General features: G+C 38.6%; 1 protein-coding gene, 1 non-coding gene and 1 pseudogene across 20 annotated transcripts; all 3 read left to right on the top strand.

Annotated features, from left to right (window-relative positions):
• The first annotated feature begins 1,285 nt into the window (after window positions 1–1,285).
• On the top strand, window positions 1,286–21,892 carry LOC148877250 (small RNA degrading nuclease 1-like). 18 transcript variants are annotated; one of them, XM_088983762.1, is made up of 15 exons: window positions 1,418–1,591; window positions 2,176–2,367; window positions 2,443–2,532; window positions 9,861–9,929; window positions 10,080–10,231; window positions 14,473–14,613; window positions 14,752–14,868; window positions 14,946–15,015; window positions 15,167–15,273; window positions 17,803–17,937; window positions 18,023–18,130; window positions 18,313–18,429; window positions 18,535–18,600; window positions 18,962–19,626; window positions 20,340–21,892. In XM_088983762.1, the coding sequence occupies exons 5-14, from the start codon at window positions 10,205–10,207 to the stop codon at window positions 19,577–19,579; spliced, it is 1,506 nt and encodes a 501-aa protein (XP_088839888.1). In that variant the 5' UTR covers window positions 1,418–1,591; window positions 2,176–2,367; window positions 2,443–2,532; window positions 9,861–9,929; window positions 10,080–10,204; the 3' UTR covers window positions 19,580–19,626; window positions 20,340–21,892. The 18 variants fall into 18 exon arrangements, with proteins under 18 accessions (XP_088839805.1, XP_088839863.1, XP_088839785.1 ...); XM_088983753.1 differs by having other exon boundaries at window positions 1,470–1,591; window positions 15,167–15,279; XM_088983659.1 differs by lacking the exon at window positions 10,080–10,231 and having other exon boundaries at window positions 1,364–1,591; window positions 14,949–15,015.
• On the top strand, window positions 16,860–17,036 carry LOC148877252 (small nucleolar RNA snoR137). The gene has a single exon (XR_016105989.1). It is a non-coding gene; the product is annotated as a small nucleolar RNA snoR137 (small nucleolar RNA).
• On the top strand, window positions 20,671–21,892 carry LOC148877251 (tyrosine/DOPA decarboxylase 1-like; annotated as a pseudogene). The gene has a single exon (XR_016112778.1). The product of XR_016112778.1 is annotated as a tyrosine/DOPA decarboxylase 1-like (transcript).
• Window positions 21,893–22,557: the final 665 nt, after the last annotated feature.

The raw sequence follows: 22,557 nt of genomic DNA, 5'->3' as shown, positions 1-22,557 counted from the left end.
ACGTAAACGGCTCGACTCACCGAGGTGGAAGCGGAGCTGGGTAATACTATACAGACCTTGCGAAACAAAGCTGGAATACGCGTTTCAATTTCTATTCTGAGCATCAAACAACGAAGCTGAATATGAGGCCCTATTAGCAGGATTGGCATTAGCAAAGGAAGTAGGAGCTGGACACTTTGTCATATGCAGCGATTCACAGCTCGTCGTAAACCAGGTAAATGGAAACTATGAGGCTCGGGACTCCTCCATGACGAGTCATGGTATTTCCAACAAATTCCGAGATCGGAAAACATGGAGGTTGATGCCCTCTCCAAATTAGAGAGCACGTTTGACTCGATAAAACAAACCATCTACATAGAAGAATTACCACGACCTTCGATAGAAAAAGCAAGAGAGGAGGTCGCCAACATCATTAGTTGAAACACATCACACTACCAAAAGAAAGAAATGCAGCTCGGAAAATAGAACGATAGGTATCCCACTACGTGATAGTGGGCGAGCTGCTCTATAGGAGATCCTTCACGATGCCCTACTTACGATGCCTAAGACAAGTTGAGGCAAACCAGGTTCTACGTGAGATCCATGAAAGCCTCTATGGAGGACACCTAGGGAGTAGAGCCCTCACCCAGAAAGCCTTGCGACAATGATACTACTAGCCCACCATGAAAGTAGATGTAGCCGAGCTAGTCCAGCGGTGCGATCAATGCCAATAACATGCAAACATCCTACATCAACCCGCTGCCGACCTAAGATACTTGACCAGCCCATGGCCATTTGCACAATGGGGCATAGATCTATTGGGGCTCTTCCCACCGGCCAAAGGACAAAAAAAGATTTTGGTGGTAGTTGTAGATTATTTCACTAAGTTGGTGGAAGCATAACCCTTAGTGATAATAACAACTCACAACGTTCAAAATTTTTTCTAGCGAAATGTAGTGTGCAGGTTTGGCCTACCAAGAGTATTAGTCTTTGACAACAAATAACAGTTCGAAGACATTAAGTTTCAAGATTGGTGCAATCAAATTGGAATAAGGTAGAGATTCACATCGATAGCATCCCCAAGCCAATGGGCAAGTCGGAATCACCAACAGAGTAATACTATGAGAACTCAAGGCTCAGTTATCTCGAGCCAAAGGATTATGGGTGAACGAGCTATCTAGTGTACTATGAGCCTATAGAACCATTACCAAATCAGCAACTGGTAAAAATTTATGAGCCTCATGTGGGTCAGGGCCCGGGCCGGGCCTGAACACAAAACGCAGGCACAAGCCCAAGCCTGAAATTTCTGGCCGGGCTGAAATGATTATCCCTATCTCAACTTATTGGTTGTTGCATTTAGGAAATCCAAAACCTTCCCCAATCCGACCCCAATGGCGTACCAATTAAACCTAATCCGTTGTAAGCATATATCTGGTTTGGCGTTGGAAGTTCGAACATTTACAAGCGAGTGGCCGCTAAGTCCAACCTCCAAAGTCCAAACGACTGTTTTTGGAGTACCTGCTTCCTACACTCCCTTCCGCTTTATTTCCGGTCTCCAATCCATCTTCTTCCTTCGCAGATGGATGCAAAGATCGAAACCGCGAATAAGAAGGTACTCCTTTCCTGCCTCCGTCTTGTTTCATCTCTCCCTTTTTCTTTCTGCTGATATATTTTTGTGTTGCTGAGTATTAATTGATTTTATTAATCAGCGTATATGGAGTGTGTCCAAAGAGAATTTATTGTTTCAGAGGTTGGAGGTTCAGAGTGCGTATTTCATGTGGATTTTCTGGAATCAGTCTGGCCAGAAATGACTTCCACCTGGGAGTTCACTTCAGTCTCATAAGTGTTAGGGCCAACAAAAATTAAAGTTTCCTTTTTTTTTCCCATTTTCCCTTTATCTTTGGATGCATAGAAACGGGGTTGAACATCAATATAGTTCCATGGGCATCAAACCATGTTTAAATGCTAGCCATTTGCTATGTTCTTACATGTAGATTTGAACTATGATTAGTCTGTTGCTAAATAACTGGCTCCCTAAGAAACATAAAACTGTTTGTTTCTTCTTATCAGCTGGATTTTTCTACTGGTGTGGCCTGGCGTTATTTTTCCAGATGTCTGTTTCCGTATCGTAAGCATATATTGTAAAATGGCACACTCTTTGGGTTTTCCATTATGTTCACACGTTAATTTGGTCAGGTACTTATTGGAATGGTGAACTTGACAAAAAGGCTAAAAATGAAGGGTGCTAAAGGAGACTGGTGCGAATTCTTGCGTTGTCATAATCATAATGATAAAAAACGTCGCTCTAGATGGAATCATCCTAAACATATGCCAGTTGATGTATTGGCAACCTTTCTAAAGACATTTACAGAAGAGGAAGATCTAAAGGTAAGCATCTTTTCTCCATTTAAGGTTTTATTCACTATCAAATATGTCACTATTGGCTTCCTTCTTTTTTTGCAGATTTTGGCCAGAACATATCGATGTCTTTCTAACCGTAAAATAATGGAAGATCTTCTTAGGATCTCTCCAAATCTTGAATCCCTTCAGCAGGTATGGATTAGATAGAACTTCATAATTAGTGGTTAATGGGGATCTATAACTGCAGCTTGCAGTATCTGGGTTAAAATCTTTTTCTTTTCTTTTTCCCAATATTTGGAGTTGGATACTTCAATTTTTAGTGCAAATTCTGTATCTGAAATATTGCCCAACTATGTCGTTGCCATATCTAGGTAACATAGCTCTCCATATGATAGATTGCATGATAGTCTTCCTATGCAACCTTCCCCAGGATTTAATCCAATAGATCTCCATTCAGTGTTGCATGGACTCTCCTAAATGGCTAAGTGTTTGTGTTGGGCATGCGTCAAACTATGACACTAGAGATTTTTGGAGGACACTTCTATGTGATTTTTTTTTTTAATTTTCTCTTTTCGTATTAAACATAATTGAACAGCTAATGTACACAATGAATGACATTTTTCCCATAAAACTTTATTGAGTAACAAATATCTTTTAGAACTTCATTAAGTAACAATGAAGGACACTTGCTTCTTATTTTAACTTTTTGAAGGATAACTACACCTTTATTAAAGAACGATGAAAAATAATCGGAATATATACAATGACACTGGGCATCACCTAAAAAGAGAAAGTTTCCCTACCCATATCCAGTCACATTCATTGTATTCGTTCTGTTAAAATAAGCTCCCCCAGCATACCCCAGTAAGAATGATTTCTACCAACCCCTTGTTTTGCCAGTATGTCAGCAAATCCATTTGTTGATCTGTAAATACATTGCACATCCAATGCCTTGTCCCTCATTAGTAGCTTAATTTCCTACGTTGTGTTTCTATATGGCCATGGAGTCAAATTTTGGTTCTTCAGCCATTGCATCACTACTTTAGAATCCCCTCCTAGAACTGTCAATGGGTTGGGTTTGGTTTGGGACAGGGTGTACCAGTCTCGGAACTGATTATTAATCAGTTCCATAAGTTGGACTCAGAACCAGAACCAATTGTTAATCGGGGATAATTGGATCAGGCCCAATTAAGCTTGACATCTATAATTAGTTATGATAATAACAACTTAAAACTTTATTTTTGATTATATAACATTAATAGTAATGACAATAAAATAGTACTGTTTATCAGTGTTTTAAAAGGCGTGGGAGGCTCGCCGAGAGGCGCCCCCAAAACGCCCTGAGGCGTATGCCTCACGCTTTTTTCATGAGGCATGCTAGAGGCATACACCTCATGCGCCTCATGCACACCTCATGTAAAAAAGACAGAAAAAAGAAAAAAGAAAGAAAAAGGAAAAAAGGAAAGGAAAGAAAAAGAAAGGGAAGGGAAAGACAAAGAAAGAAAGAGAATAAAAAAAAAAGAGAAAAAGAAAGAAAAGAAAAGGAAAGGGAAGGGAAGAAATGAGACTCTTCTGCCTCTTCTTCTTCCTCATCCCTCCCTCTTCTTAAGGAGGCTTATACCTCCTTGTGTTCGCGAGGCTAATGCCTCTTACGTTCTGAACTACGCATTGCATCACACCTCCGCGTTTTAAAACATTGCTGTTTATATATTGGTAAAACAATTGTTTTTAACTAAAATGTGTTATATACTCTATGAAATTTACCAGGAGACCTTTATATACTTCGTTCAGGTCTTAATCAGTTTGGAACAACAGGAACTGGACCCAACCCAATTATTTATTGAGACAAAACTACAGAACCAGAACCGACATAATTGGTTTAGTCAGTTTGGTTCTGTCAGGTAGACCCAAACCATTGACAGCCCTATCCCATTCCAATACCAGATTTTGATGGTTGCATGTTTTAACCACCCTAAGTCCTAGCACAATTGCTATAGTGTCTGCTTGTACGAAGTTTTCTTGATCAATAGGCCCTGAAAATAATGCCGAACTATTTCCACTGGAACCTCTAATTCTAAAAGGCATTTGTTTTTTATTTTTTCCTTTTGATGGAGGACAAAAAGGTCACATTAATGCTTCCTACATCTAGGAACCCAATTTGATAGCTCTTGACAATAAAGACGATTGAAAAATAAGAGAGAAGGAGAAGAGAAGGAGAAGAGAAGAAGAAAGAAGAGAAGAAGAAAGAAGAGAAGAGGTAAGATTGGCGACAATGGAACCGTGTTGGCAGTGCCAACATCTATTGGTATTTATAGGGTGTCTAAATTAAAAAGGGTGGAAGACCCTTATGCCCCTGCTATAAGTGAAGTACAATAACAAAAAATAAAAAATAATTTAAACCAACCAAACAGACCCTAACAAACAGAAAATAATAAATGAAACATAAAATAGACTATTTTAACACTCCCCCTCAACTTGGAGCATAGATGTCAATCATGCCCAACTTGTCACACAAAACATTATGCCTCACATGTTGAGACCCTTGGTGAAGATGTCTGCAAGTTGTTCCTCTGAGCTGACATATGAAGTGCATACTTCTCCACTCACAAGTTTTTCTCTAATAAAATGCTTATCCACTTCAATGTGTTTTGTCCTACCATGGAGGACAGTAGCAATATTGATGGCAGCTTTATTGTCACAATAGAGTGACATGGGGTTGTTGACTACAAAGCCAAGTTCACCTAATAGGTTTTTTATCCACATGATTTCAGTAACTCCATGAGACATAGCCTTGTATTCTGCTTCAGCATTGGATCTAGCCACTAGACTTTGCTTTTTACTCCTCCAAGTGACCAAGTTACCTCCTACAAAGGTACAATACCCATTGGTAAACTTTTAGTCATCAACTGCCCTACCCAATCAACATCAGTATATACTTCCACCTTTAAATGTCCATGTTTTTGGAACAACAAACCAGCTCTTGGGTATTTCTTGAGGTATCTAAGGATTCTCTCTGTGGCTTCAAAGCGAGTTGTCCTAGGGTTGTGCATGAACTGACTAAGGACACCCACTGCATAAGCAATATCAGGTCTGGTCATAGACAAATATAAGAGTCTCCCTACAAGTCTCTGAAACTTCTTCACATCTTTCAAGAACTCCCCCTAGCTGATGGTTAGGTTCAATTGGTGAGTCAATTGGTTTCACCCCTATCTTGCCTGTATCTTCTAGAAGATCTACTACATAATTCCGTTGGGAAATAAAGATGCCCTTTTGAGCGTGGGCAACTTCAATTCCAAGGAAATAATGTAAGGGGCCTAGATCTTTCACCTCAAATTGAGTGGCTAAGAATTTTTTCAGGTTTTGTATCTCAGTCTCCCAGTCTCATGTTATCACTATGTCATCCACATATTAAAGTTGGAATTTTCCCTTCACCTTTCTTCACAAACAAAGTGTGGTTTGACTGGCATTGTTGGAACCCCATCTGTTGAATTGCTAAGTGGAACTTACTAAACCATGCCCGAGGTGATTGTTTTAACCCATATAAAGATTTTTTTAACCTGCACACTTTCTGCTTATTGCCTTTGGCACAAAAACCTGGAGGTTGGGTCATGTACACTTCCTCTTCTAAGTCACCATTCAAGAAAGCATTCTTAATGTCCAATTGGTGAAATTCTTAGTCAAGATTTGTTGCTAATGAGAGAAGAATCCTGATAGAGTTCATCTTAGTTACTGGAGCAAATGTCTCTGCATAGTCCACTCCATATACCTGTGTAAAACCTTTCGCCACCAGTCTGGCCTTGTATCTTTCAACAGCTCCATTAGCCTTGTGTTTCACTGTGAATACCCACTTGCATCCCACTGGTTCCTTTCCTTCGGGAAGATCCGCCAACTCCCAAGTGCCATTTTTGTGTAGTGCATCAATTTCTTCCTTCATTGCATCTGTCTATTTAAGTTTTAGTAACACTTCTACTACATTCTTAGGAATAGGGATACTGTCAACAGATAAGAGAAATGCACAATATGAAGGTGAAATATGGTCATAGGACACAAAGTGAGAGATAGGGTGATTAGTGGTACATGATCTAACACCCTTTCTCTTAGCAATGGGGACATCAAGATCATAAATGATAGGGGAATCAACATTGAAAGGTTCAGGCATATCAATAAGAACAAGTGTACCTGGTGGATGAGAAGGATCTATCTCCGGAGAATCCGATGGTGTTAGTTGCATAGTGTCAGGTTCCACAGTTCTTGAATTTTGCTGGCTTTTGTGGCAACGAAGAAAGACAATGGAGGATCAGGAAGAGGAGGAAGTTGAGTTTGAGCCTGTGTGTGTTTCAACTCAACCCTACTCTCCCTCTGAGGAGAAACAGAGAAGAAAGGTTGATTCTCAAAGAAGGATACGTCTACGAAGACATAGTACTTGCAAGAGGTGGGATCATAGCAACGATGCCCCTTTTGAGATAAAGGGTAACCAAGGAAGATACAAGGAATAGAACGAGGATCAAGTTTACCCCGAGTAGGAGATAGGTTATGAACAAACAACAACACTCAAAAACATGCATTGGAATGGGGGACAATGGAGCTGGAGGAAACAAAAGCTAATGTGGGGTCTTATACTCTAGTAACCGAGATGGCATACGGTTGATGATGTATGCAAAACACAGAACATCCATCCAAAAATGTTTCGGAACATTCATATGAAGTTATAAACCACGAGCTACTTAGAGAAGGTGACAATTCTTCCTTTCAGCAACACCGTTTTTCTTAGGTGTCCTAGCACAAGAGCTTCGTTGAAGAGATCCACTTGAAGCAAAGAGTTCCGTGAGATCATTATGGAAGTATTCCATTGCATTGTCCGACTAGAAAATATGAATTTCAGTTTGGAGCTGGGTGAACACCATGCATTGAAAATCTTTCACAATTTTAGGCACTTCATCTCTAGATCACATAGGGTAAATCTAGGTATATATAGAGTAATCATCAATCAAAGTAATGAAGTATTTGTATCCGGCCTCAGTAGGTAGAGTAATAGGGCTCCAAACATCAGAATAGACAATATGAAATGGAAATTCAGATATTTTATTTCTTAAAGGAAAAGAGCTTCTACAATGTTTACTCAATTGACATGTCTGACACTACAACTGACTAATTGACAAAGACTTAAATAACTTTGGAAACATAACTTTTAATGACTCAAAAGAAAGATGACCAAGACGAGTGTGCCATAAATAGGCTTGACTCTCACTGGATGAACTCAAGGACTCTATAGCCACGAGACCAACTTTATTCTCCAAAACATGAAAGATGGAAAGAAAGTAACTGAACAGTTCAAGGAGTGAGTAATACTACTAATGGAAAGCAAATTTATAGGTAATTTAGGAACATGCAACACATTAGAGAGGGTAAGGCTGAGTGGGAGAGATATGGTTCCTTAGCCGGCTATGGTGGAGAATGAACCATCAGCTAGTCTCACCTTATCTCTCACAAGGAGAAGGTTATATTGCCTAAAATAAATTTGACTTACTGGTCATGTGGTTTGAGGCTCCGGAGTCAATTACCCTAGGGGAATTAGATGTATGAGATGACACATGGAAAGCAGTGGTAGTATCACCTAATGTAGACGCAAAGGAGGTAGGAGTAGGACCCGAATCCATCTAGTGAAGAGTCCTACCATATAACTCCAAATGGTCACGAAAGGAGTTGATAATATCTTCCTTAGGGTCAGAATTGGGATGCCTTTCCTAATTTACCATGGGGCTAGTCTCTTGAGATACCATATTAGTTGAGTTATACTTTTTCTGATGGACTCATATGAAGAATTCAGCCCCAAGAGAAAAGAAAATACCCGTTGCTGAGAGATGAGTGACTTGTATGCCTTAGCATCTTCATCACACTTCCAATTCACATTCTGATAGTGATCCAGTTCTTTCCAGATCGATGTCAGATCTGAATAATACAGCGAGAGACTCCTCTCCCCCTGTTTGCAAGTAGAGGATTCAGCTTGCAGTTGGTATATCTTGGCATAGTGTCTTTGCTCTAAATATGTGGACTTTGCTTGTTCCCATATTTCACACGTAGTTTCAGCCCACATGAATGTCTTTCTTACCTGTAGCAGCACGGATACCAAGAGCCATGACATCACCATACTATATTTTTGGTTCCACCTATCACATTCAGCATTTCCATTCTTCGGTTCCTTCACTTTCCCATTGATGTCTCTTATTTTTCCCCTAACAGTGATGTAGAGTTTTATTCCCCTAGACTATTTAAGGTAGTTTATACTGTCGAAGGGAATAACAGCCATGGGGAAGCTCATATCCATTCCCCCACTCACTCCATTTTGATTTCCTGAAACCCTTGAAGTAGCAGAATTCTCAGAGGACATGGTCAAAACAGAATTTCAGTCTCAACACTCAACTTAGGATCTCTCCTTATATCAGAAAAAAAAATGCTCCACACATGAGTGACTAGTCCGCACACACTTTGGTTTTGGACTTGATTTGAGCACAAGAACAACACCACTTTCCAGAAGAAAAAGGTACGATCAAACTTTTTTTCAGACCTGTACGGGTTAACAGTCCCAGCCTACTAAAGGTCTACGAGCATTTATCATTAAGAGAGATCCTTACACGTATGAAATCAATCCAAACAACAGAGAAAACAGGTCATCCGTGACCTACAGTCACCTTTTCACAGGTACAGGATCACACGATCCAAAACAGAAGAGGTATAAACCTCACAAGGGTCTGACGACATTCAGTAGATTAGATTCATTCATTTTTTACTCTTGGTACACGGCCAAGGAAAGAAAAGAAAGGAAAAAAATAGGGCTGTACCAGTCGCAGGTTAGTTTTGATAAACCCAGATTCAGTTCTCTGTTCTGCCCAGATTCAGCAAGTTGAAGAAGAGAGAAACTTGATCGATCTGCTCTCACAGTCAATAATCCCGCTCTGACACCATCTTGACAATAAAGCCGATTGAAAAATAAGAGATAAGAGAAGAGAAGGAAAAGAGAAGAAGAAAGAAGAGAAGAGGTAAGATTGGTGACAATGGAACTGTGCTGGCGGCGCCAGCATCTATTGATATTTATAGGGCGTCTAAATTAAAAAGGGAGAAAGACCCTTATGCCCCTGATGTAAGTGAAGTACAATAACAGAAAAATAAAAAAGAATTTAAACCAACCAAAGAGACTCTAACAAACAAAAAATAATAAATGAAACATAAATAAACTATTTTAACAATAGCCATTACACATCCAAATTTTGTCAGTTTTGATTTATGTGGATGGTCAAATAATCTTCCTATAAGATGGCATAGGGATCGGGTTAGAAACCTTTTTTTGATAGGAAACAGTAACTTTCATTGATGAATTAAATAAAGTTAGAAACTTATTGTGTTTGTTTCCACTTCATTTGTGGAATTTTGCCTACTGCTATACTTTCTTAACATTCGTTACAAACTGCTTAGGTATGTAAGTTTATCATTTTATTGATTATGTGCTTATTTTTGTTAACTAGAGGCTGGTTCGTTTCACTCTTCAACACCCACTGTATCCATTCAATTACTTTTTTCCATCATATAATGAGGTCTGTTCCTCCTTACTAATCACTATTCCTTTTTTTTTTTGGCGTTATTATTTGTTTAGTTTATTAAGAACATTTTTTTTATGTAAATTCTATTTCTGTATTTTATTTCCTTAAACTATTTCTTGTCATTATAAATACTTAAAAGAGCAGCCCAGTGCATGAGGCTCCAGCCAATGCTGTGTCTCAGGGTCTGGGGAGGGACAAATGTACACAGCCTTACCTCTGCAGATAGAGAGGTTGTTTCCAAGATTTGAACCTTGGTCACCCAGGTCACAATGAAGCAACCCAATCGCTGCACCAAGGTTCATCCTCTCTCATTATAAATACTTGCATGAAATAAATAATTGTTACTCAGACATGAAATGATATTTGGACTCTTCATTGTCTTAGTGTTTTCTTATTTCAAATAAAAGAGACCAGAGAGAAACATGGCTTTCAAGGAAACAAAAGAAATTGAACCTAAAAATTGGATCCGAGTCTGATGGTGATGAATATTTCTAATATGTTGTTTATGGTCATTGTCCTTCAAAACTTATCTGGTGTTCTTCTAACACTATTCAGAAAAGTTTTTTTGGCGAACAACACTATTCAGAATTAAGATGTTACTAGTCAGAACCCGTCTGATGCACATGCTTTGTAAAACAAAATTGAAGCTGGTGAACCCAATGACATTTCCAATGGAGATGATCCAACTCATGCATTATTTTTTAGGTTATGACTAGTCAGTCTAACTACAATTCAAGTTGCACCTCCATATTAAATTTTATTAACATTTATTAAATTCTATTAATTTTTTAGAGTTTAAACTAAAAATAATTGTATAACTAATAATTTTTTAGTGATTGTTAATTTGTTCATCATCATCATCACCATCCATGCCTTATCCCAACTATATGGGGTTGGCTACATGAATCCTATTTTGCCAATTTGTTCTATTTAAAGCCATATCTGTTGTTAAATTTAGTGCTTAAATCATTTCTTACTACTTCTATTCATGTCCTTTTTAGTCTACCTCTAGCTCTTTTACGGTCTGTTTGATTGCTGAGAAAGGATGAGATGGGATGGGAAAGGATGAGATGAGAAGTGAAAATTTATTTTTTCAATCTTGTCACATATGTTTGGTTGTTGAGATCATTTATCCTACAAAATCTGCTTCCTAGTGTTTGGTTGTTGAGAAAAATTTGTAGAATGGTTGGATTCATTCCATATTAATGAATGATCCGTGTAATCTCCATTTTGACAGTGCAAGACTTGTTTTTGGGATGATGGCAAAATAATATATGAACATTGCCACGTGTCATGCTGACATGACACAATTAAAAACTCCTATATATTAAAGATATAGCCTACTTGTAATAGTTAACATAGCAATTCCATCAAACACAAATGTCATAAGTTGGTTCCCTAGGTTCAAAAGTTAATCTAGAAGAAGAAATCAAAGGAAGGTGGGAGAATGGCAAGCTATCTCTACACTCTACTCAAGGAAGCTTTAACAGAAAAATGCAAAAGAAAAAAGAAAAAAAATACCTGAGGTTTATCTCCGCAGCTTTGAGTTCATGGATGACGACAAGAGCACTTCGATTTGGTTATCGAGAGCAAAATGTGGGAGGGGAGACAGATCACATATGATTCGGGGACATAATCTCCTTGCCGTCTGAGATCTGAAGTCGAAGTTTAGGGAGGAAGGGAATGAGATTTTTCGGTGGAATGAAATACCAAATAACCTTAACGGTGTGAAGCGGGATGGAAGTACTTACCGGAGGCCGTAAACTTCGCCAGAGATGAAGGATACAAGTGTCGGAGTTCAGGCCATTGCAGAGGTGGGAGATTACAACAGTCCACCCCTCGACAAAATTTTCTCATTGTCGTCGCGCAACTTTCGTTTCTCAGTGGGGTCGCACCTATTTGGTGAGACCCCGTATCCCATATTTTGAGAATGTTATTCTCATCGAATTGCAACATGTCTCTCAAAACAAACATGAGAAAATAGGAATATTCGGTGAATATTCCTGTTTTCTCATCCAGGTCGCGTGAACTAAATGGACTATTAGTCCCTTCCACTTGTAACAAATCACTTTTTCTAACTGGAGGTGTTGGTGGTCTTCTATGCATGTGTATGAATCATCTTAGTATACTCTTTCATTTTATAATCTATTGGAGCTACTCCTAATCCTATCCTTTCTATTTCTTTTCCACTCATCCATCTTACCATTTGCAGTTTTGTAACACTCCTCTTTTGGACATGTTGTTTCTTGACCGCCAAATACTCTACTCCATTCAACATAGCTTGTCTTACAGTTGTCTATAGAATTTTCCTTTTAATCTAAATGATATTTTCCTTCACACAAAAGTCCAAATGCACCCCTCCATTTTGCCCAACTTGTTCTAATTCTTTGGGTGGCATCCTCTCGATCCTTAATCTCTCCCTTGTTATGAATTACTGAACCAAGATACCATAATGTATTAATAAAATGAATTTTGTTTATTTTTATTATTGTTAAATAAATTCATATTGTTTTTGTTAATTTTGTTGATTTTAAATTTATAATTTTTTATTTTTATGAATAATTAAAGTTTATTAATGCTTACTATTTTTAATTTGTTTTTCAAAGAGTTTTAAATTAATATTTTATTTATTCATATTTTTACTAGCTTCATTAATGAAAAATTTCTTTATCTATGTACTTGTATTAATTTTGTTAATTAAGTTTATTTCATTTAAGATAGGTATGTTAAGTTAATAAAGTTGTTAAGTTGACTTAATTGGTGTCCATTTGGGAGGGATTTCATGAAGCAGTTTCTAATATTACATGAGTTGTTAAGTTAACTTAGTTAGGGTATGTTTGATCTGGTTAAAATAGTTTTTTTAATCATTGTTTATGTACTTTGACTACAGCAGGGGCGTAAGGGTCTTTTCCCTTGTAATTATGGTTACCCTATATATAATAATATAAGCTGATGCTGCCAGACTGATTTAGAACTCTCCAAACCTTTCTCTTCTCTCTTTCTCTCTCTCTCTCTCTCTCTCTTCCTCTCTTTTCTTCTTCCTGATTTCTCATCTTTTCTTCTGCTAATATGGTATCAGAGCAGTTATACTGGGTCTGAGAGCAGATTGAACAAGTTCTTTCTTCTTTATCTTGCTGTCTTCTTCAACTGAGATCAATGACCAGAAGCTGGTGATGACAGTCAAGGCATTTCTTCTCTGAATCAACTTTTTAATCAGTCCTTCAAGATGAAGGACCTTGGTCATCTCACTTATTTCTTGGGGCTAGAAGTTACTCACTCTTCTCGCAGGTATTTTGTTAATCAGCACAAATATGCAATGGGTCTTGTGAAATCTGCAAACCCGAGTGATGAGTGATGACAAATGGGTTGACACATCTCTTGAGATGAATCTGAAACTTTCGAAGGATGATGGGGACCCTCTAGCAGATGCTACTCTTTATCGATAGCTTGTTGGTAGCCTGATTTACCTTATCGTGACACGTTGAGATATCTCTTATGCTGTCCATGTGGTTAGTTAGTTCGTCTCTTCTCCTCGACAACCACACATGATAGCGGTTCTTCGTATTATCAGATACATCCGTGGAAGTCTTTCACATGACATTTTCTTTCCTGCATCTTCTTCTCTTGGCTTATCTGCCTATGCAGATGCTGATTGGATAGGACGCCCAGATACTAGACACTCCACTAATGGTTGGTGTGTTTTTCTTGGTGACTCTCTCATATCCTGGAAGTGTAAAAAGCAACCGACTGTTCCCAAGTCCTCTACAGAGGCTGAATATAGGGCTATGTCCTCTGTCTGCAGTGAGATTATATGGCTAAGAGCCCTCCTTGATGACGTTGGGATCTCGTTGTCATCTCTAGTTCCTATTTATGCTGATAATGTGAGTACTATCAAGATTGCATCCAACCCTGTTTTCCATGAGTGAACCAAGCATATAGAGGTTGACTGCCACTTCATTAGATATCGGTTTCCTGCTGGAAACATATCTTTGCCATTCATGTCTTCTGCCTTACAGCTTGCTGACTTATTCACAAAGGCTATGACTCATGCTCACCACCAGTTTCTAGTTGACAAACTGGTGCTCGTACCTCGGTATCAGTTTGAGGGGGGGGGGTGTGGAGACTGATTTATGTCTCTTACATCTTTCCTTTTTTTGACTCTTGGGACCACTCTTTTATGTTGTAACTTATGTACACTATTCTTTTGTTTTATTCTTTTTTGTAAGAGAAAGAAAGATCTGTCCTTTCCATGTACACTTTCATATATAAGTTAATCTTTTATGGGCGTGTGATTCAAGTGAATACACCCTTTCATTTTCTAGTGTTTCCTCTCTGCTTTGAACTGAGTTGATATCTTGTACATATGTTTCTCTTATTTAATAAAATTTTTCAGTTACTGATAAATATATACATATATATTGAGCACATCTATAACTGAAGTTTTTTTTTTTTTCCTTTTCTTTCAATGAAATCCGACATGGATGACTTCGACACGTATGATCTACTTTCCTGTTAACTTGTTGGAATCTCAAAGCAGGAGTGGGTGGTTACAAAGCTAGGTAATATTTCAAAGATAGTGGAATCAAATGCAATGTATGCTATTGATTGTGAGATGGTTCTTTGTGAGGATGGTGTAGATGCGGTAGTGCAAGTATGTGTTGTAGACCACAATTTTGAGGTACTTATTAGCCATGCTATCATTTCTTATACAACATATTCGCTTCCAAAAGTTTTGCTCATTTTACCTTTTGGTCTATGTTAAAGGACAATTATATTCTTTTCCATCTTCACCTGGTATAAATATGTGAAATTCCAGGTAAGAATTGATGAACTTGTGAAGACAAACAAAGCTATTACTGATTATAGAACCCATGTTACTGGAATCTCTGCAAAGGATTTGGATGGAGCTACTTGTACATTGGCTGATATACAGGTAATATGGCATCTATTTATATGGAGTTCATCTTTTTCTTGCACTTTCCTTTCCTGAAAAGAGTTGGTCTTATGCAGAAGTCACTGAAGAAGCTATTAAAGCATGGAGCTATTTTAATTGGCCATGGTTTGAATTATTATCTAGAAGGTAGTGATCACATTCATATATGAGTATACCTCATCAATTTGTTTTCACTACCATTTCTCTTTAAGATGCCTACATTTTCTTCTGCATTTACACTGCCTTAACTTTATATTATTCATGTTTGTAGCCTTATGTTTCTCTTTCTGTTTTACAGCACTAAAATTTGATCATGCGAGAGTAATTGATACGTCTTTAATTTTCGAATCTCAATCTTTGGATGCTCCTGCTACCAGAAACTCCTCTGAAGCAATACTTCCCCAAGTACAAGTTGGTTTTGATTTTTGAGTGTTCTACTATCAATTATCTCAGTTATCATATGTATTCTGTTGTTTCTGTTTCATGCTAAATATTTTTTTTTGAGAGAAATAATATTTAGCCTACCAGTTTTCAGATTGATGCTTGTTAACATATTAGTGGTTTTTTTTAAAGGTGAAAGGAAAATTTTATTATAGAAAAGAGAAAACTGAACTGCACCTGGAGAAACTACAACTGGAACATCTTGAGAAAAAAGCAACAAAAACATAGTAGGCATAATACCCTCCTTTCAAGCACTGGATACTACACCTAGAAACTCCACCAAAAGCACATTCAATCTTCCCCATCAAATAAATCATGTTGCCCTCCTTCATTCCAAATTTCCCCCTTCCCCTGCAGAAGATTTCATAAATTTCTCTTCCTTTTCCTCTCAAGTTCTTCAAAAACTCTTCTTGCAAAAGCCTCCCCTCCCAAAAAGAACAAACCCAAAGTTCTTCAAAAACTACCTTGCTCCATCCTCTCCCACTTTGGCACCACCTTGACCCCAATCTCCCCAACTTCCCACTTGCCCTTCACAACCACTTTGGCACCGCCTTGTCATAGGAGACGATGACAGATTCTTTTTCCCATCAAAACCTTGCAAATCCCGATTCTCCCCAACAGGGTCAACATGGTTGGGATTTCTGAACTTAACCCCTTTTCTTTTGTAAATCCTTTTGAATTTGTTGGTAGGTCCTGCCCTTGCCAAAGCATCTTTCAGTTGAGAAAAAACCTTAGTAACATGCACAATGTGAGTCTTACTTGAAACTCTAGCCTTCTTCGAAATGGTAGTTTGTTCATGTTGCATGGTGTGACTTCCTTTTTATTTTTCTTTTCTTTTGTAATTTTTATGAAATACAATTTGTTTTGCAATTTATGTTGATTTTGCCTACAAAGTGGAGTTTTTTCTTTTAACCCCTATAGAGAGGAGTTAAACCATGGAAAGAATTATATAGTCTTTCTTATAATTCGCATGCTCAATGGTTAACTATTGCCGATGACCCTATAAGCACTTTGGAGGAAGCACTTGATGCAAGCAGGGCGTAAACTCAAGCATGGTTGAAATCAACCATAAAACTCAGTCATATGACTTGGTTTCTACCAATGAGTGATTATTCAATGGAAGCAGTCTTATTGTGTAAATGGTTTGATCCTTGCAGTGTTCATCACTCATGGGCTACAAAAAACTTGAAGAACCAACTTACTTTTCAAGTCCCTCAATTTTTTGGGCTATTGATTGATGAACACAGCAAGGTTCGGTTTACTCAGTGCGACTCTTCCTGCATGATCATTACCTTCTACTAGTTTCAAAGCAACATAGAGTCGATGAGTTTGACATGGCTATTAGTTGCCTAGTCTGGGTGAGGTCAACCCCAATTTGCCAATTTCTGAATCCTTTAAGTAGTTTGATATGACTATTAGTTGCCTAGATTGGGTGGGGTCACCCCCCAATATACCTACAAATCATCCCTCCATCTATGTATGCACCTGATTTCCAGTTTCTAATTCACGGTTCTCTTAATTATCTATGAGCAGTCTGTCACTTGTCAATGGTTGCTTCTTACTGGTAAACTGGCCTCAAAATGGGGTCTGTTTGTGTTACAGAAGCATAAGTTACTGGAATAATATATGTTCATGTTGCGGAAGCATATATTGGTTGAATAATATATCTCAGCAGCATCGGCATATTCTATTTTGTTGCATTTTGCTACCTGTCTCCTGGTACATTTTTTCTCCCCAAAGCAATAGTGGTCTATCACTTGTCAATAAAGTATAAAATGATTAAGTATTTGATAATTTTTATTACCATTCAAATAAGGGAATAAAAATAGAAAGAAACATTGTATCAATTGCATCAGCAATATTTTTGCTAATATGGGGACTGATATAAGCATGTCTCACCAGATGTAAGTACATCTTTTGATATGTTGGGCATTATTACATTTATATTAACTTGTATATTCAACTAGTATAAATGAATATAAACCATAACATTGTATCAATTGCATCAGCAATATTTTTGCTAATATGGGGGCTGATATAAGCATGTCTCACCAGATGTAAGTACATCTTTTGATATGTTGGGCATTACATTTATATTAACTTGTATATTCAACTAGTATAAATGAATATAAACCATTTAAGTCTTGGTAATAATACTTTATCAATCAATTCACTTTCTAATAATGATTCATAGTCATGGCCTTATGTTTGCTATTGGTCATGTATTGTGCTATTTCATTCTTAGGTCAATCCTGAAACTGGATTTAGCTACCTGGTTGACCAGTCAATTTCAGCTTCATTGACACTTCAATCTGTTCTTTAATTGATTTCAACTTTGGAGACATCATTTGCTCAATACCAACGTTTAACATTGCCTATGATGACCAAGACAAGTGATTATGATTTCATGCTGTTTTTCTTCCCAAAATAGAAGGGCAAAAGATTTCATATTGTTTCAGATGTCTGAATGTTTTTGGATTTGCTTATTTGCAGTCAAGTTCATGCAATGATGTTAGAGAGAAGTGTGCTCAGCATAAATATTTAGATGGTGCACGAAATACAATGAAACTAGTTCTTGCCAAGATAGAACGGGGGTTTGGTGATGTCATTGACTTGTCATGTAGAGATGTAAGTCAGAAATTTGGTACATGTCCTCATTCCATATACCAATGCAGGAGGATTTACTAATGCATCATGTTCTTCAAAATCATAGGTACTGAAAGTTGAAATGGCGAAGCTGCTTCTTCACACGGTACCAGTTGAAGTGTCAATGGAAGAATTAAAGAAAATCTTTCCCAAAGACTTCGAAGTTGATATTAAGGTTTCATACTTCTTACACAATTAATTTTTCTTTAAAGACCTCAAGTAGGGGCAAGAGGGGATGAATAATGCTGGTGTTTGGAATTCACGATATGATGGTTTATTGAAATCTATGTCAAAATTGTCCAAAAGTTTCCAGCCCATTTTAGTAATTCTCGTAGATGTTGAAAACCATGCTAACAGAGGTATTGGCAGCTCACTTCAACAACTAAAGGACGAAAATATTTTGCATATGCCGTTTTCAAGGATCCGCAAGCGGCACATCAAGCATTTGAAAGAATTGAAGGTAATAAAGGAGAGGTATGCATCAATTCTAACCGACCTACTTAAAAAGAATATTACCAAAGATATCTGCCTTAGCATTGTTTACAATTATAGTAGTTAAAAAATTCTAATATCATCTAGGGACCTCAGGCTGACAAGCATGCGAGCACCCCAGAGCAGCCACGTTTTGGAAACAAAGTGCCAAAGGTTAGGTCCATATGAAGTTCACCTCTCCCAAGACCCCAGCCAATTTTTATTGGCTTCCCATATTTTTAGTACTTGTAAATTTAAAAACACGGAACCACATATGTAAGAAATGAGAGGTCCCATATGAACTCCATGGTTATTGAGAGGATCCCACGCCTCCCATCTTTCCTCTTTCTAATGTAGGTATAGATTACATTCCACTAGTCTCTACCATGGTGCTTTATGCTTCCTTTCAGACCACCAATGTATAGAATATCATCTCCAGTAATGACATGATGGTAGAAGGGGAAATTAAAGAGGAAATCACATCCCTATTTTTGGGAGTAGGAACTGATGGTAATTTTGCGATCACTTTTATTAGGACTCATCTGGGCGGCCTCAGAAACTCATCTTGCTTCAACTGAGCACTGGAGTAACTGCTAGTTTCTTTGTCTGTAACATGTTCAGTTACAATATCATTGATCAATCTGTTCAACCAAATAAGAGATCACTCCAAATGGAGGAGAGCATAACTGAGGCTAAGAAGCAGAAGGTGGATATGGGTGAGGAGGCAATCAACAAGTTGGAGAGCACAACTGAGGCTAAGAAGCAGGTGGATATCGGTAAGGAGGCAATCAACAAGTCGAAGAGAAGAAAGAGGAGTAGAAAGAAGCAGAAGGAGGTGGATATGTGTAAGGAAGCAGTCAACAAGTCGGAGAGCACAACTGAGGCTAAGAAGCAGGTGGATATGGGCAAGGAGGCAGTCAACAAGTCGAAGAGCAGAAAGAAGAGCAGAAAGAAGCAGGAGGTAGTTATGTGTAAGGAAGCAATCAACAAGTTGAAGACTAGAACTGGTTCAAATCAGCGCAACTACCATCAAGAAGAGATTGAAAGACTGAAACGGCAGCTGTGCCAAAAGGATGATGAAATCCATAGTTTGCAAAAGATAGTATCTGTTCTTATAGGGAACCAAGGGTTTCCACCTCAAGTTGGACAGTGAAAACCATCTGCGTAATGGTGTTCATCTTCACTATTATTATACAGAACGTGAGTATCTTTTATTGAAATTTACATGCATCAGCAAAACATATTGAGAATCACTTCTAGAAGAGAAACAAAGAGACTGTTACCCTGAAAACCCTGATGTTAAACACAGACAAAACAACTCCCAATCCATGATCATTCAATAATAATTACATGGGAAAATATTAGAACTATAATAATTACATGCTACTTAATCAGGTAGAAAATTGCTTCTCATAAGGCGATGGGGGATAAATTCCAGTATATGGGCCTGCAGGGTGTGAAAGACAAACAGAAACTGGAATATTTGATAAGGAATAGGAATTGGTAATTAAATTGTATGAATGAAATATGCCTGGTGGAGGGGGGTAAGGGTAGGCCGAAGGGGGGGGGGGGTATATGGATTGGGAGAGGATGCCGGTATTAATACAGGGTAAGTAGGTAGCGGATACACTACTGTATTAGGTGGATACGAAGGGTATGGAACTGCCGCAGGGTAGGCTGTTGCTGGCGGTTGTGGGTAAGAAGCCACTAGGGAAGCATATGGTGGGTTTTGGGATGCAGCTGGTTCTGCGTATGGCGGTGCAGTCTTGTCGCCGGCGTCTGCATTTGCCCAATGAATTTGAGTTAGAAGATCAGATCTCTGCCCATGTTATTTTTAGTTGCTAACCCATATATAACACATGCTTACTTTAGTCTTATTATACCAAACTTACATTAGCATTTGGGTATCGCAGTATGAGTCAAATATCCCCTATGTATCTTCAAAGGGATCCCAAGCAAAGTAATGTTACCTGGCGGTAATCTTTCAGAAGCTTTGCTCAGGATATTGCTTCATCTCCCACTTTGCTGTGTAGCGGCCATGCCGTGTCGTCGGAGCCCTAAGAACCTTCTGGAGTCGAACCCGACAGAGCAATACAACCAGAAAAAGAAAGAAGATATATTCTGAGAATATGGTCTGTCTATAAAGCATTGCCCTTTGCTTTCTTGTTTGTAATATCCGTGAGTGTGCGTGCATGAGAGAGACGTCTGCTGCCAGAAACGTGGACTTTGAGCTCTTGAAGCCCTATGATGAGGGTGATATTGAATTTCTTCTGGAATGTAGGGTTCTTGCCACCGTCTGTAATATGTATACAGCCAGGCAATACGAACATTGTAAAATGTAAGTTCTTTCCAAACAACTTCTGTGCCATCGCAACAAGTAAGGCCACCTCATTCGGGCGCCCCCGAGTCTCCAGTCTGCAATCCAAGCGGATATACAAGCTGGGCTCATCCCATTGTTCCTCTGTGCTACTGTCAGTACTACATCGTCGACCCAATTGCTCCCCTATGTGCAGTGGCCAAAGAGTATGGAGTTTGGGTTCACATCAATGCAACATACGCCGGAAGTGCATGCATATGTCCTAAGTTCAGACACTTTATCGATGGGGTAGAGGATGCAAACTCGTTCAGTTTCAATGCACACAAGTTGTTCTTCACCACTCTCGATTGCTGCTGCCTTTGGGTCAAGGACCCTAGCGCCCTTGTTAAGGCCCTCTCAACCAGTCCTGAGTATTTGAGGAACAAAGCTACTGATTCAAAGCAAGTGATAGACTACAAAGACTGGCAAATAACCCTCAATCGTTGATTCCGAGCCATGAAGCTTTGGATGGGGCTTCGGAGCTATGGTGTGGCCAACCTAAGAAATTTCCTTCGGACCCACGTGAAAATGGCTAAGCACTTCGAAGAGAAGGTAACCATGGACAAGAGGTTTGAGATTGTGGTGCTGAGGAATTTCACGACGGTATGCTTCCGATTGCTACCGCCGCCGGTGAAGGATCCTGAAGATGAGACGCTCAGGCAATCGTCGGAGTTGGAATGTGCAAACGAGAGACCAAAAGTTGCTGGAGTTGATCAACTCGGTTGGGCGCATATACATGACGCATGCGGTGGTTGGGGATTTTTACATAATCAGGTTCGCTGTTGGTGCAAGCCTTACGGAGGACCGCCATGTGAACTTGGCATGGAAGGTAGTGCAGGAACATGCAGAGGCCATTCTCAAAGCGTGCTGATTAAGGTGGCGACCTGCGACCACCACTCCGTATTTGTGGAGTTGAGGGCTTAATTCAAACTTAACGAAAATAAAGAGTAAGACCCAGGAAAAAAAATAAAAGAAATTAATTAATTGGGTTCATTAATTTTGTACGTATTCATCATCTGTAATTTTTTTTTTTTTGTATCTATTAAATCATCTACATTGAATTGTTTCTACTGTGAAATTATCAAATTATTATTGATTTTACAACAACAATTCTTAATACTCTCTCTCTCTCCGTTTGTAGGGCCGTCGACATCGGCCGCCGGAACTCGAAAGAGTTTATCTCCGGTGGGTGGGTTACGAAAGGGGGTGCCAAGGGTTTCAGTTCATAATAGAATAGGAGAAAGAATACCCTGGGAGAAGAAACCCTTTTGGGCGAGAAGGAATTAACGGACGTGATACAAACAACGTGAAATTGAGACCGCATGAATCATCCTAGTGCACGTTTGTCATGAAACGCGTCGTGCCTAGGTTTCGTGGGACGTTTTTTGGGGGCAAGTCTGCGGGGGGTAGATCCGTTCTGTCCTTTAACCTACTACAAGTACATAGTCTACATCCAGTGACTGGATATTTAGCTAAATCTATCTCGTAACTATGATATTTAGCTAATCAGTCTTGAGGAAGTCGTTGAAGCTCATGACGAGGAGATGATGTTTTCTAGAAAAAGATGATGAATAGTATTTTTTAGGATAGTTTTATCACAGTCAAAATATTTAATTTGCACGTGTCATCAGTACTGGATTGACAGTTTTCGAAAATTCCTATAATACATTTTAAAATTTTAGGACTAAAGTAATATTAGGTCCAAAGTACAGTATACTAATACTGTAATACACAATTTTTCCTTTGGTTTATTTGACAAGATAGTTAGTTAATAT

Source organism: Nelumbo lutea, chromosome 1, assembly GCF_056320005.1.
Source record: "Nelumbo lutea isolate HS-2025 chromosome 1, American lotus-T2T, whole genome shotgun sequence".
Classification (NCBI taxonomy): Eukaryota; Viridiplantae; Streptophyta; class Magnoliopsida; order Proteales; family Nelumbonaceae; genus Nelumbo; species Nelumbo lutea.
The sequence above is the reverse complement of the archived record's forward strand: the minus strand, read 5'-3'. Positions and strand labels throughout refer to the sequence as shown.

What these genes read in the sequence shown, in the direction of transcription:
- LOC148877250 (XM_088983623.1), top strand. Translation starts at nt 1,559, where the DNA reads ATGGATGCAAAGATCGAAACCGCGAATAAGAAG. An exon ending in TCGAAACCGCGAATAAGAAG is followed by an intron (nt 1,592 to 2,175) that starts GTACTCCTTTCC and finishes TAATTTGGTCAG; the next exon opens with GTACTTATTGGAATGGTGAA. An exon ending in TTGTAGACCACAATTTTGAG is followed by an intron (nt 14,614 to 14,751) that starts GTACTTATTAGC and finishes GTGAAATTCCAG; the next exon opens with GTAAGAATTGATGAACTTGT.